Genomic DNA, 15,278 nt, shown 5'->3' with positions numbered 1-15,278 from the left:
GCACTCACGGGACACACGTTACCCTTGACAGCGGTCAGAGGAGAGCAATTTCATCATGTCATCCTTTCACCTGGCTGTCAGACACACACACACCAAAAAACACACACATCAAAAAATAACAGTGACGGCAGGTAAAGCATACATAACAGCGGGTTTTCCCTGTGAAACATATATGATCACGCATATAAATCACCTGAATATGCTTGCTTGGTTGGAGGAGTGACAGTGTTGTGTTGTGTCTGTGTTTATGTGTGTGTGTGTGTGTGTGTGTGTGTGTGTGTGTGTGTGTGTGTGTGTGTGTGTGTAAGAGAGAGAGAGAGAGAGAGAGACAGAGGGGGAGACTGACAGATTGCCAGCCTATCATACACCCATACACTTGCACAAATCTATCTTGTCGGAGCTCCACGGCACGCCTGTGATTCCGTCGTCTCCTCAACCCCCCCCCCCCTCTTTCTGTCTCTCTCTCCGTCTCTCCATGAAGCAAATCCAATACACTGTAACATTATCCGGGCCTCGCCTTGCTATTTGGATTCTCTCCCGGAGCCAAAAAGGCACACACAGGGCCAAATTGATTTTCCTGTTGCGCTAGATTTGTGACAGTCGAGCAGAAATCACATTGCTCAACCGCCAACCTCCCCCTCCTCTTCCTCCACCTCGTATTCACGCACACACACACACACACACACACACACACACACACAAACAGACTTTGATACACACACACACACACACACACACGCACCTCTTTCCTCCCAGTGTCTCTAAAGCAATTCAGAGCGTCCTCAGAATATTTTTCTCCTTCCATGAGACATCGGGGACGAGGCAGGCAGACATTCCTCTCTCATCCGGACTGATGCGATGCTGAAGAGGACGAGCTATGAGCTGGAGAGTGCAGAACACAAGGCCCTGAAAAAGTTCAGCCCTCAGTCCCTAATGCCGAACTTTTTCAGGAAAGACATCAAATATGCTGATTTGTGTGTGTCTGCATTTCCTGGATATTTCTAGATGTAGATAACATGGTTTGGAGTGCGTACACGGGCTGTGTTGTCACCAGGATGACAAACCTGTCAGTATGGCGTCACTTCCCGTCAGCCTGAATATGGTTGTCACCAAGAATGAGTAGAAGACGTATCCATTAGCAGACTGAACCTGACTCGCACTGAATCGAACTTCACACAAACACAGCAGAGAAACTCAGTTGTCACCAGCTCGGATCAGCGGAGCTGATAGGGTGGAGCTGATAAGGAGGAGAGATTCACATGTCTGCTGTCTGAGGTAAAAATCCCATAACAAATATCAGCGTCAACAAAATATACTGGAAAAAAATACACTGCACTTCTGGCTGTTTTCTGATTTAAAAGTAGTACCTGAGGAAAAGCAGTGTTCCAAAATCACCCATAGCTGTTCAGTTGAGATGACATTGTGTGAAGGCCTTAACCAACCATTCCCCCGTGTGTCCCCTGTAGATTTCCATTTCCGTTTCTCTAGTCATTTATGTTGTCTTTCTATCGAGAAGTTGCACTTTGTTGTGAGTTTTATTGTTTCTTGTGCAACCTTCTAGGACGTGGCAGATCAGCAGAGGCCAATCCACAAGGCGGCTAGACCAAAAATAATTTTTAAAGATTGGATTCAAGGATTATGTTCGCAGTGATGGTTAAATTATGTGAATGTCACGTTTTACTTATTTACTTATTGGTTGGTCAAACGTTAGCTAGAAAACTAAAGGTTTGTTATTGACTTCCACAAAATGTCAAATAACAAAATTTAACATTTAATTTAACGTTAATAAGTACACTTTGTGATCAGATTCAAGTTCTCCCTGGGCCCCAAAAGCGCATTTTCCTTGACCAACATATAACTTAATCAAGTGATTATCAGCTACATTAGCACCATTGTATTCCAGCAGCTGGACGATCTCAAGCCTTGTCCTTGACTTGGTTGTTGAGGTAGTCGTTGTGGTGTTTGCCATACACAGTATTGGATGCTTAATAAGGTTTTCTCAGATTTTGACCTGGATACAGATGAAACAAAGGATTTCATTGGTCAGACGTAGATTTCCACAGCACTGTGCATACGTTAATAAGAACCCATAAAACCATTTTATATACATTTACATGCCAATTTTTTGGGACAATAATCTGTGCTTAGTGTGAAAAGGCTTAAGATAAATACCCGTGACTACTGCAGGGTTGACCCAGGAGTAATTCCTGATAATACACATTCACATTGCACACAAAAGCCAGATGTTAGCAGGGTTAAGTTGTGTTTTTTGGCCAGTGTGACAGGGGTACTATTGTACAGAGAAACTTTGGTTGAATGTTTTGTGTTGCTGTTATCACTAAGCTTTTCTCCATCAAATCTGTTTTGTTGAAGCTGCTGACCATTTTAACCCCTTAGAAAATAACCAGTAACCCCTGTGTCCCTGTCACTGTAGCAATTTGTGTGTTTGTTTTAGACTGGAAGGCTGTAATGAGACAAACTAAACTAGATTGGGACTGTCTGTATTTACGGCTGTTTTCAGATGTGGTCTGTGCTTGGCGGTATTTTCATCTCTCTATCTGTGTGTGCCTGTGTTTACACATTTGCGTCTGGTTGTCTGCTTCGCTTTGAGGGTCAAACTGCAATACTTTTCCACATTGCGCGGCTGCTAATTGACACAGAGCACATCCACACTCCTCCATGGCCCAGCAGCTCACACTGTCTGCTGCAGAAAATCACAAATACTCATCGCTCCCTCCTCTATTTTTCTCTCTCTCTCTCTATTCTCCTCCGAGGTCCAGTTAACAGCACATCCCCCCCCCCCCCCCCCCCCTCCTCCTCCACGTCTCGCCTCTCCTTCGTCTCTCCTCACCCCTCCAAGTTTTTATTTTCTTTTAACGGGGTGATTGGAGCTCGCGGGCGAGCGCTCGGGAGAGTTTAAGCTGTGTATCTGCGCTCCGCTTCAAGTGCTTCCAGGGCCTAGAAAGGACAGAGAGGTCAGGGCGAGTGGAGGAGGCAGAGGGGAAGGAGGGATAGATAGAGGGTGGGAGATAGAGAGGGTGAGAAGGCCAGGCCTGTCCAGTTAGTTAGCTTAAGGGTCCGTCCCAGTGAATCTCCTCCAACCCGCTTTACATCTGCTCTTGTCCTTTACATCGTCCTGCAGCGTAGCCTGTGGTTTGCTTGCAGTTTAACATTTCAGAAAAATATAGTTCTATCTCTAATTATGATAATGAGAAACACAGATAGAAAAAACAATTTCGCAGCGGTGCTGGTAGGTTTCCGCGATTGGGTCAAAGGTCAAGCACAGATGCCTGGAAGGGACCAGAGTGATGACCTCAGATCAGGATTTTATGCATAAAAGTGGCCATTTACAAAAACAATGTCAGTAAACGACTTCCCAGACTAAAGAGAAAAAACTAATTTGCAAAAAATCGGACCAGAAAAGATGCCGCGGGGACGTTCAACCAAAACTTGTATTTTTCCTCTGTTAGTGGTGCAAGTTATTACAAGAAAGCAGTGGAAGAGGGTGGGTGGGGTGAGTCTTAATGCGAGTGTGTTTTGCAGTGTGGAGTGTGTGGAGCCCGGCGAGTTTTCTAGTCACACCACTCCCTGAGAGGCTGCGTGGTGGGAACACTGCCTCTGGCTGTCCCTGTCCCTCTCTCTTTCTCTCATTATTTTTATCGTGCTCGCTTTCTCTTATGTTCCCTCTTGTGTCTCACGTTCCCTCGTCCCCACCCTTTCCTCCCCATCTCTGTTTGTCTCTGCTGCTTTCTTCGCTCAGAGCGTTGCTGCGGTGCAGGCCTCCCACCGAGGAACAAGGCTGAATTTTCCATCCGCATTTCTGCCTCTGTTCCTCCCTCTCATTTCTCAGCGTCTCTCCTCCAGCTCTCTTTCTTCACTTCTGTCCTCCTTTTTTAACAGTCTTCATCCCCATCCAAGCATCAACCCCCCCTACCCACATCTATCCCAGACTCCCACGTCTCTCCTCCTCCTGATGGCTGCTCGTGTTCGTGTGAAACAGCAAAAATGCCCTCCCCACAGACACACATTATATTCACAAAGCACACCGTCGGCCAAAACAGAAAAAAAATAAATAAATAAAAGATGGCGCAGGCTTGCTGCGTTAGCCGTTTAGAGAAATCCCATTCTGACTCCGTCCGACTGGAAAACCCTAACCGAACCCTAACAGTGCGCAATTATTTTCCCTCCCCAGCACCTATTTTCCTGCTTTCTCTCACTCCATCGCTCTCTCTCCCACACATCCCGCTCGCTGTTTTTTAGCTTAAGCTGCAGTTTTGCTTTACTTACAGTTGCTACTCAGCATTGGAAGTAATGAGGATCTTGGGAAAGCGCTTGTTTTGCGAGCCACTGCAGGCCTGCGCTCGTCCCCTACAGGGAGAGTTAACTGGCATTAGCCCCCGGCTTGGAGAGGCATTGACTCGCACCCATTGAGATCTAAACCACCATTATTGGAGCCCGCTGTTTATCTGCCTCTTTCCCCTAAAGACGTGGCGAGTAGGGGATATTGCCTTGGCGCGTGTGCGTGTGTGTTTGTTGGGTGGTGCAGGTGTGTGTGCATTTACAGCCTAAGGGTTGTATTAAGAGATGGTGCTGAAGCAGCCTTTTCTCTGTATTCTACACCAGTTTATTAGCGCGCACCACTGTTACTTCACTTTAGCAAAAATGGCCCCCCGCTGCTCCAGGGGGTCTGTATGTGTGAGAAACAGTGAGGGTGCAGTTATGTGTGTGTGTGTGTGTGTGTGTGTGTGTGTGTGTGTGTGTGTGTGTGTGTGTGTGTGCGTACAGTAAATGTGTGTGTGCATGTAGCAGAGACATCACTGTGTCCTGGCGTATACATATATCTGCACACTGTTGCAAGCATGACATACTCCTTCCTTTCATCTGCAATTAATAAAAGTCTTTTCATTGACTCTCAGGTCGACTCTTCTTCATCGGCATCACACACACACACACACACAGTAGCTTCTAAGCTTAATATTACCAGGGCCCTGAAACAAAACAGAAATATGGCCACAAGTACTCTCTCTCGGCTTTGAACTTCCCCTGCATTTGCGTTTGAAACCCTGATGAAAAAAAAGCTTCAAAGACCACACTCCCTCTCTTCAAAGGAGACTCAGGGTTGCCTCGACAGTCCTCGCGGAGCAGAAATTTAAAATGTGTATTGGGTTTTTAGCGAGGAGCATTATCTCCAAAAAACCGCAATGAACTCCCATTACTTTTGGCCCTGCTGCCTTGTATCATGAGGAAATAGAAGAAAATGGATGTGCTCACTAAGTGCCTTTTTACAAAGAGGAAATTACAGTTATTTGACTCTTCAGTGGTATTCCAAAAAGAGCATCTTTGTTGTAGATTTCTTCCTGTTCCTCTTGGTCGTCTTGCAGCAGGTCCCACCTTGAGAAAAGTTCCCATCAGCACGATCAAAGCATCAGATGCGTTCGTCTATAAAAGCCCGGTGGTCTCATAGGTCAGTGTTGGGGATAAACATTTGCACAGGTGCGCTCTCATGAATGAGCCCTGTTTGAAGCTGCCACCAAAAATCACAGATTAAACGGTCCAGCTCTTTCAGAATAAAAGCATCCAGTCAGAAAGTTTTTTGTTTAATTAAAATTAAATTCTAATTCTAAGAATGCACTTAGCTACTGTTGCCATTAAATCTTAATATGCATGTAAGCAAGTGGCAGGGATTTTTTTTTTTATGCACTCTATTTTTTTGTGTGTATATTTATGTGTAAGTGCTCAGCTGGGCGCCTGTGGAGGTGTTAATTGAAGAGAGTGGATGAAGATGCATGCTGAGGGACAGCAAGATATTACCATGCCATACCACTGCCACGTGCTAATTGTGTTATAGAGCACTTGTGGGAACACAAGCAATATAAGTAACACATACAAAGAGATTGAAGTACTGAAACAAAGACACAATAAAGCACGTACCCATAAAAAAAAAAAAAAAACATAAGCAAAACCTGGGAAAAAATACAAGAATGATCACAAATATTTTAAAGGGGCTCTGTGGAGCTTCTGTTAGTATACATTAGTGGACTCCAGAATGTGTATAAAGTCACATCCTTTGGACTATTGTGAAAGAAAAATCCTCCACGGGCTTGTATAGGCAACCGTGAGAGACGGGGAAGGTCTCATTTTCACGTCACGTTACAATCCGCTCACATATGATCAATAAAAAGTGATTAATAGGTGTAAATAGGTACAGATTGTTACAAGGAGCCCCTTTAAATACAGCCATGGAGCAACTAGACCCTCAGAAATGTAGAAGAAAACTATTTTTATTTCTAAAATAAAGATACACATAGTGTACACAGAAATTCACATATTGTACATAATTCTGGCCAGATGGGCTTTGAAATCGCACACATTCAGTGACGCCAGTCAGAAGACGGCACCCTGGATGTTGGATGGAAGTGTCTCCTATCCGTTTATTTGTTCTACATTTTTATTCATAGCTAGCAAACACGGCCTTTTTTCTGCGGACAGGGAAAGATATACAGTCAGCTCTTGTTGACATTTAGCTCTCTCCCCTCTCTCTTTCTCTCAGCAGCACGTGGAGATGAACTGCACGTCAAAGATTCAGCATATGAATTATTAATAATACGGATTAAATGTGCCAGGACTCACTGTGGAGCCTGTTTGTTTTATTTGGACATAATTATTTAATGGCACAGTGTTAAAAATGATAGTGAGGAGAGGAGAGGAGAGGAGAGGAGAGGAGAGGAGAGGAGAGGAGAGGAGAGGAGAGGAGAGGAGAGGGAGGGTGAGGGGAGAGGAGAGGAGAGGAGAGGAGAGGAGAGGAGAGAGGAGAGGAGAGGAGAGGAGAGGAGAGGAAGAGAGGAGAGGAGAGGAGAGGAGAGGAGAAAGCAAGGGAGGAAGTGAGAAAATGTGAGAAGAGGCTTTGTTTGGACAGTAATTGGTCGCGAAATAATTATGAAGTGCTCCGAGCTTCACACGTTCATCGCAAAGAAAGAGGGAAGGAGGATGAGGCTGTGTCAGACTCAACTATACTACCACGCCTCTCTCGTCTGTTTCTCAATTCCTTCTTTCCCAGCAAGGTCTCTGTTTCTTGTCGTTTTTCTTTATCTCCCTTTGTATATATCTCACACACATACAACACTCATGGACAAATGCACTCGTATGTCTTTGCATTAATCTCATCTGTGGTGACAATTTACATCGGTATGTTGAGAGAGCAGTGGAGCATGGAGGGCACTGTTCCCTATTTGTACCTTCCTAGTGGCACTCACACACACACACACACACACACACACATACAGTCCAAGCTGCTGCCACCACCACTCTGCCATCCAAACAAACAGAGTCTGACAGCAAAGCTGGTGCCTGGCATGCATCCCTGCTCACACACAAACACACACACACACAAAGGCTAGCCCGTATCGGGGTCGACTTCATAGTTTAAGGGTTCAGTAAACTCCTGCTAGCGTGCTTCATCCTAACTACCCATCCACCCGTCTAATCTCGTCCCGCAACTAAATCTGTCCCTCTGGCAACAAGTGGGCATGACCCTGTGCAAGTACGAGAGGCATTAGGTTCCTCCAGTCAGACACGTAAACGCAGACTACATGAACAGCACCGTCAAGTGTTCATGCACACACTGGTGCAGAAACACATATACAGCTGCATACACACATACACACAGTACATAGCAGTGGTAATCAGGTACATGTATTGGCGTATTGTACATAGTCAATCATTCAATACATATCGAATCTAAATATTTGAAACCGTTTCAGTACTTATTTTCTGCGGTACCAATACACCGGTTCGCTTTCTCGCTCTTGCTTCTCTTCGACAGCGAGTAGATATGCACATTTTTATTTTTATTTATTTTTTAAAAGCTGAGTCAAAATACTACACTTTTATGAGTATATTTTCAAGTCTGCAGTTCTACTCAGACTAAATCGTAACTCAGTACTGAGCACAATTTCAATTAATATCTGAACCTTTCATCTGCATTTTTGTAGCCACTAAGGCTATCTGATCACAAACGGGCCAGTGAAATACCTGACATATGGCCAAAAACACAAAACTCTGCAGCAGGCCCAGGTTTTGGGAGGCGACCACGACCACTGAGCAGAACAGCGCAGGAGTTTGCAGTAATTAAGACTGAAGATTTGGAGAAACAGAAAACCCTTTGATTGAATGCTGCTATTGATAATGCATTAAACATCAACAGTTAGAAAGTAACTTGTGTTTGAGAAGAATACTTTGTACTTTTATTTAAGTACTATTCTGATACCAGTAGTGTATACATTTGAGTAATGTTTCTGTACTCTTCCACAACTGCTCATAATGGAGTATTTTTAGATTGTTTGGAATTTCTGCCTTTACTTAAATAAAGCAGTGTTTTGTTTGTCTTTCTTGCCACTGGTACATATGGGCACAGAAGCACACAGAACTAGTGTGTATTGTTTCTTTAACGTTCACACGCTGACGTTTTCCCCCTTCCCTCTTGCCACATGGTGACAGAGTAACTAATCGAATATTCCCTCTTTGAAGCAGCGCCGCTGGATCTATTCATGTGTGAGGCAGGGGGTCTGTATTTGTGTGTGTGTGTGTGTGTGTGTGAGCGTGTGTGTGCGTGTGTGTGTGAATATTTTAGCACATATCTTATTGTGCTCTTACGAGTGTTTCCTTGTGTGTTCCAGTGTGTTTATTTACACTTGTTTGTCCAATGACTTCTGTGTCTGTGTGCATGTGTGTTTGCGCGCACGTGTGTGTGTAGGCGGCCGGGTGTATGGAAATGTTGTTTATGCGGTTTTATGCAAAGCAATTATGTTGACTTAATTGGGTTTGTTTATGTGGAGAGTGTGCCACCTCCAGTCATGTATTACTGTTACTGTGGACAGACACGTCACACACACACACACACATATGCACACACACCCCTCGGAGCGGCACACTTTCTGCTTTGTGATTGAATAATGTGAAGTGTTTCCTTTATAATAAGGGATTTATATTCACAGTGAGTTTTAAGAAGACTGTAGCAGCAAAAATTGTGTTAATACAGCCCTCCTGTACTTCATAATGCATCATCCTGAGTAGACGATTACACTTGGCACATAGTCCTACTTCTATAGAGTCAAGTCAAAACATACACTGTAATTATGAATATAAGTAGTGACAACATGTACGGTTGAATAGCCTCGCCTCATCTACAGTGAACTACAACCAGTGCAGTTTAAAAACACCAACCACTCTCCCTGTTGTCCTTCCCTCTCCTCATTGTCTCAGGTCTGAATCCAAAGATAAAAGGTTAATTTGCCATCTCTCTCCTTCCTCTAGGCCAAATCAATCCACCACAGTCTCTGTCTGCCATTGTCCTAATCAGACTCTCAACTCACTATTGGATTTCAATGGAACAGGCGCAGCCCAAAGACCTGCACAATCAATGAGCCTCAAATGGCTCCGGTTTTCTATAGGGGATCGCTCTAGTTTTAATGCTTACACAAGGAAGTGGCACAGGGTCCAATGACTTAATATGTCCTCTGGAAGTGCATTTGTCATTTAGCTTATAGTGAACCACAAACAACTTCATGTATAGTGATTGTGCTGAGCTCTTGGCATCAAGAAACAAATCCAGGGCAGCTTCATTGAAGATAAAACCTTCAACTTAATACTGATGTCACGTTGTTTTTCTTCCAGCAGTCGAATGGCAGAAAACTTTTTGAACCAGGTGACTTCTGTGCCATTGAAATAAATGCGGAGAAAAAGACAAAAGTTATTATCCATTGCTTTATTGTTACAACAGTTCCTTCAGTTTTCAAGGGAATGGGAAGCAAATATAAATCCATTTTCTGTTGACCTCGCTTCATGCAAAGAAGAGTATTGGATACGTGCAAAAACATTTTCTTTTAATTTGACAGCTTTTCGTTGAAAAGACAGAGTTGAACCGTTGTTGCTCTGAAATGTGTCAAGTCAGTGCAGTATCAAGTGGATGTCTGAATCCAACAATCCTCTTGTTGTTCTTCAGGCTCCACTATGGCCCCGCAGAACTCTGGGAATGGACCAGATGGATCCCACCCGCCAATCACCCGCTCGCCTATGGCTCAAGAGAGAGGTATGTGTATGTGTGTGGCCACCATTTGGTGTTTGGCCTTGTCAGGAAGGGGAATAGTGAACGTTGGCTGGCTGCACAGTAAACTAAGCTTACCAGCTAACGGCACCGACAGTTAGCAGCAGTCAGCGGCTATGTTTGGAGTTATTTAATTTAAATTTTAAATTAAATTGACAGGTGGCAAATTCTTACATATTGCACCTTTAATGTTTGTAGAGTGGAATGATGTGCATTCGTTTTTTTAATATATTTTAGTGAAACTAGGTTGGCCTGCGAATGCATACACTGTAGTCTTTGTATGTGATCAACATAAATAGTGTCCAAAAGAACAGATTGCACATCACACTCAAGGATTAAAAGAGGCTGTGGAAATAGTTTGTTTCTTTACATTCCACACCAGTGAGGCGTGCATGAAGAGTAGAGACCATAGCTAAGAAAAACAAAAATGGTATGTTGGCAATGCTCAGGGAAAAGAAATAACAATGATTGTAATGAAAGATTTTCTGAGGAGGATGTAAACAAACAATATGGCTGGTTTGGCTCAATGCAGGCCTTTGTTTTTCTTTCTTCTGCTGTTCCAAACTGACTTTGTATGCCACCCACTTTACACCTTTCATATTCTGCATTCTTGTCCAGTATGTGTTTAAAACTAACTTTTTAAACACATGCTGGATTAAATGATACTTGTTGTCGTTTCAGCTGAGCAGGTGCTTTCGCACACAGACACAAGGATTTAGCATTGTGCTTCATCGTGGGCCAAGTTAGGTCATGGTAAAACAATGGTTTGGTAAATATGTAACAGTAAACATTTAGTCAACTTATCCTGGACTATGTTCAAGTCAGAGTGTGTTTTTTTTTTTTCGTTTTTTTTTGACAGAGCCACTTCATTTTTGGACACACTGGCTGCCAAAGGCTTGTATCGTGATTGCTAACCCACAGGCCACATGTGCCCGCCAAAACGGGAAATTGTTTCCTGCAATTATGGCCACTTCTCGAGTATTACTAAAAACAGCAGAATTGCTCATGAAAAAAAAAAATCCGCATCCACACAACACTGCAAAAAACCTGAGAGACTGGGATGTAACCTTAATGGAGTGACTGTGACTCTCCCTCTCTATCAGCCACTGAAGAGCAGTTAGCATCAGAGAGAGAGAGAGAGACAGAGGGAGTGGATGGATGAAGACAGAGCGAGCGAAGGACTGTAAAAGGTTATTTCCCAACATGATGAAATCAAGCCTGGGATTTAATGCTGCTCTCTAATGCCTGTAAACCCTCGAGCCCTCCCCAGCCCAGTCCAGGAAACACACAGCGCCGGTTAACAGGGCTGGCTGTTGTTTTTTGCTGTTTTTGCTAGCTAGGATTAAACCTCCCCTCCCTCCCTCCCCAACACACACGCCCCACTTTGCTCAAGTGCCTGCCTCCGTAAGAGCCTCTCTCCACTTCTCATTTCCATAAATCCGCTGAATGTCCCTTTTTTTCCTCTCCCGACTGTCTCTCGCGTGCTTCGCCGACTGCCTGTTGTTGTTGTCCGGTTGAGAGCTCCCCTTCGCTTTGCCAGAAAGAGAGAAAGGTTTATGTGTGTGTGTGTGTGTGTGTGTGTGTGTGTAGCGAGCGAGAGGGAACGAAGCAGAGAGAGAGAGACGGAGAGAAATCCTTGAATGTGTTATTTGCTTTTAGCACTGTCTGCACAATGTTCCTCTCCTCATCCATTTTCCAGGCAATTTAAAGCGCGATATTACACACTGTAATTTTTTTCTCCTCCTCTCCAGAATCCCCTTACCCTAATGGAAGCAAAACATTACAATAATGTCCTCGCTCCTTAAACCCAGCACTCGCAGCCTAAGCACTTTCAGGCCCCAATCACTCTTTCCCTCCGTTGCACTGTCTTTCCCTCCCACACACACACACACTTTCTCTCTCTCTCTCTGTCTGTCTTGGTCTCTTTCCCGCGCACACACAGACATCGCGCGTTTATTGCTCTGTTTCGCCGTTATCTCCCCCCACACGCTCAGAAAACACAAATATGTAGACGCATGTATGTGCACATAAGCATAACGTGGATACACACAGCGTTTTTAAACTTTTATCTCCCTCCTCTCTCCTCACCAATCCTCCTGCTCTCTTAGCAACAAGGAATTATACAAGCGTCAACGTGCCCTCTCCAACTTCCTTTCCCTGAACCCCGAACTCACTAAAGAGTCGGTCTGTGCGCGCTCGTTCAACAAAGCGGGTAGCTATCAAACTTTACAGTCGAGCGCGCCCAATCCATTTACACCTAATCTGCAATACTGAATCCCCTCCTCACACACACACACACACATGCCCACACACTCTCTCTTTTTCCCTCAATGGCCATCCAGCGACCTTTCCTCATTCGTGGTGGATTGGGAGACCTTTCTGTGGGTTTTAAAAACGGAAGGGGAGGCTTGAAAGAGCAAAGCCCAAGCGAGGATCGCTCCAAATGTCAATTTGAATGGTGGAGGCGAGTTTCGGGCCTGAGAGGCTTTGACACATCTATTGACAGAACGGTTTAGAATAACACAGTAGCCGTGGTCAAATCACCGGCTTATTCTGTGGAGAGCGGAGCACATGTTTGGATTTTTTGTTATATTCAATTCTGCCCATTCTTTTAAATGCAGACACACACATAGACTCAGCTTTTGCAGGCATACGTCTTTAAGGCCATGTCGACCTGTGCTTTGACTACTGATAGAGTCTATAAAGAGATCAGAGTGTGTGTTTAGTTGTGCTCAAGGTTCCTTTTACATGTCAGTCTGTCCTTTTTGCGCAATTTGTGTAATGCCCACTCGATGCTGTGTTACTCACTGATGCGTATCTACGAGTAACAGGAGCCAAAGCCCAGGTAAAAGATTAGGGCTTTAATGAAAAATAAGGTTATCTTTACATGAGACAATTTAATGGATCTCCAGATTTGTGAACCAAGAGCATGATCCCACTCACCTTCGCTCTATTCCTCAGTCAACATTTGATTTCACTGTGCAGGTACATTTACTACTGAAGAGCTCTTTGGGTTTTACGCCTTGAGCATTATAGGCTAAGTGTTGACATTGCTTTTTATGTGTATTTGTGCTTTTCAGGGTTCATGTCCAACATGCAGAGAAACCAGGCTAGCTCCCAGTTTGCTTCTCCTCAGTCCGGACCTCCTATGTCCCCCCACCCCTCACCTGGGGGCCCATTGTATCCCGGGATGGGTCCCTATTCCCAGAGCGGCCCCTCAGGCCCTTATGGACCTCAAGGATCCCAGTATGGACACCAAGGTTAGAGCCTGTTCACTCCTTTTGCTTCTTCCTGCCACTTACTCTCCCACAACTCTCCCTACTTTGTTCTCAGGATTATACATCATTTCATTCAATGATGAATTTGTGGGAAAAACTCAAGCTTGATGGTTGCTAACAACATAAGACAAGTAAAGTTATCAGTTTATTTAAAAGACATACTGTATGCACCATATACTCTACTGAAGGTGTGCTCCATTTTGACTCCATGGTTAGCACTGTCAGTAGTCCTTGGTATCGGTCAATGACGCCACACTATGCTAAGAATTCATCAGAATTACTTCAATAGCAAATTCACTCATTTCTGTGATTCTATTGAGATCATAAGTGTAGGTGTAACCAGGCCTTTGACACTTTATCATACAATAGTTTTGGTAATAGATTTAGCTGCAAGTTACTTTTGATTTGCTTTGAAGTGTTAATAAAGAGCTAATATTCTATTGACGGCACAAAAGTTGATCTAAAGGTCTAGCTTTGTAATATGACCAAATAAGCAGTTCCCCCCCTCAAATTTCAGTGTATTCCTTTAAACACGACTTTGTCTTTATCCTGAGGCTTTAATGAGAAAGCGTGTCCTTGGAATCAGGCTCAATGAAACAACACAAAAAAACTCCTGTCACAAAAAGAGAATGTAAATGTCAGGCCACAGTTTAAGAAAGACTATTGAAAAGCCAACATGAGATAATTTGATTTCCCACAGGCTGACTCCTTTCAAACTTTACAATGAATTAATTATGAAAACAGGTCCTGTGTTGACTTTCTGCGTAAACTTTTACTTCACATCAGATTTGTAGAACAACTTGTTTTCTCATTCATCTTACTGGAGTGCTCGTTCATTCAAAGGGGTTATAGAGGAGTTTGGAAGGATGACTGTTGGACCCCTATTCTTCATCACACTGGGCCTTGACATCAGTTATTTGGTTTCAAAGAGAGTTTGCTAATGAGTGATACATAAAGACTCATTTTGAAAGGCATAGCCATCTTTTGTTTTGGTTTTTAATTCTATCTATAGTGCCAGTCTATCTGTTTCTGCTTAAATGTCACCTAGAATGTCATCAGAGCTTCATTCAATTCCTAATACTAGATAAAGAGGGCCCAGATAAACAAATAATACAAAAATTATACTTATTCAGTCATTTAATTAGCAGCATTCAGTTATCTACCATTTCATGTCTTTGTTGGAAATGTGTGTGTGAACCTCTCGGTCATCCGTTCATTTAAAAGGATAATTGAAGTGATGTGTTTTAATTAATGGGATGACAATTAGGTATGAGTTTAACGGTCCTTGATCTATTGAAAGAATATAAACCTGGATGTGATCTACACCACACAGGAAGTGTGGAAGTTTGCCATGCCTCCATCAAAGTGGATTTCTGCAGAGCTCAGACAAAAAAAAGTTTTTAGAAAAGAAGGGCTGGAAAAGGTTACCATTTCATAAGAGTTTTTTCCCACCAATCCATTGTCAGACGGACAGTGTACAAATGGAGGAAATTCAACACACAGGAGTGGTCATCCAACAAAAATCACTCTAAGAGCACAATGTGAAATACTGTAGGAGTAACATCTGAAGATCTACAGGCCTCTTTTGTATTAACTAATGTCAATGTTCATGAGTTCACCATCAGACAAACACTGAACACGAATAGTATCTATGGCAGGATAACAAGGAGACAGCCGCTACCCTCCAAGAAGAACACTGCTGCCCGTCTAAAGTTTGCTAAAAAAAAAACAGACGGCTAGCGGAGGAATGTTCTGTGGATGGACGAGGGCCTGTTGGTTCAAATGAGAAGTGTCCTGTTTGCCGTAAATTAAACACTGCATGAAACGCAGCTTCTATCCCAGCTGTGAAGCACTGTGGCGGCAGTATCATGGTTTGGGGTTCCTTTGCTGCCTCGGAA

The 15,278-nt window shown here is 43.6% G+C and overlaps 1 protein-coding gene across 1 annotated transcript in view; it reads left to right on the top strand.

The window, feature by feature from the left end:
- Positions 1-15,278, top strand: part of LOC141010716 (AT-rich interactive domain-containing protein 1B-like) — a 182,916-nt gene that overhangs the window by 129,510 nt on the left and 38,128 nt on the right. Inside the window, exons 6-7 of the mRNA XM_073483804.1 lie at positions 10,001-10,087; positions 13,183-13,362. Coding sequence (XP_073339905.1) covers positions 10,001-10,087; positions 13,183-13,362 — 267 coding nt within the window. The remainder of the gene's footprint in view (positions 1-10,000; positions 10,088-13,182; positions 13,363-15,278) is intronic.

Source organism: Pagrus major, chromosome 16, assembly GCF_040436345.1.
Source record: "Pagrus major chromosome 16, Pma_NU_1.0".
In the NCBI taxonomy this organism is placed as follows: domain Eukaryota; kingdom Metazoa; phylum Chordata; class Actinopteri; order Spariformes; family Sparidae; genus Pagrus; species Pagrus major.
This window is presented reverse-complemented; position numbering and strand designations above follow the sequence as displayed.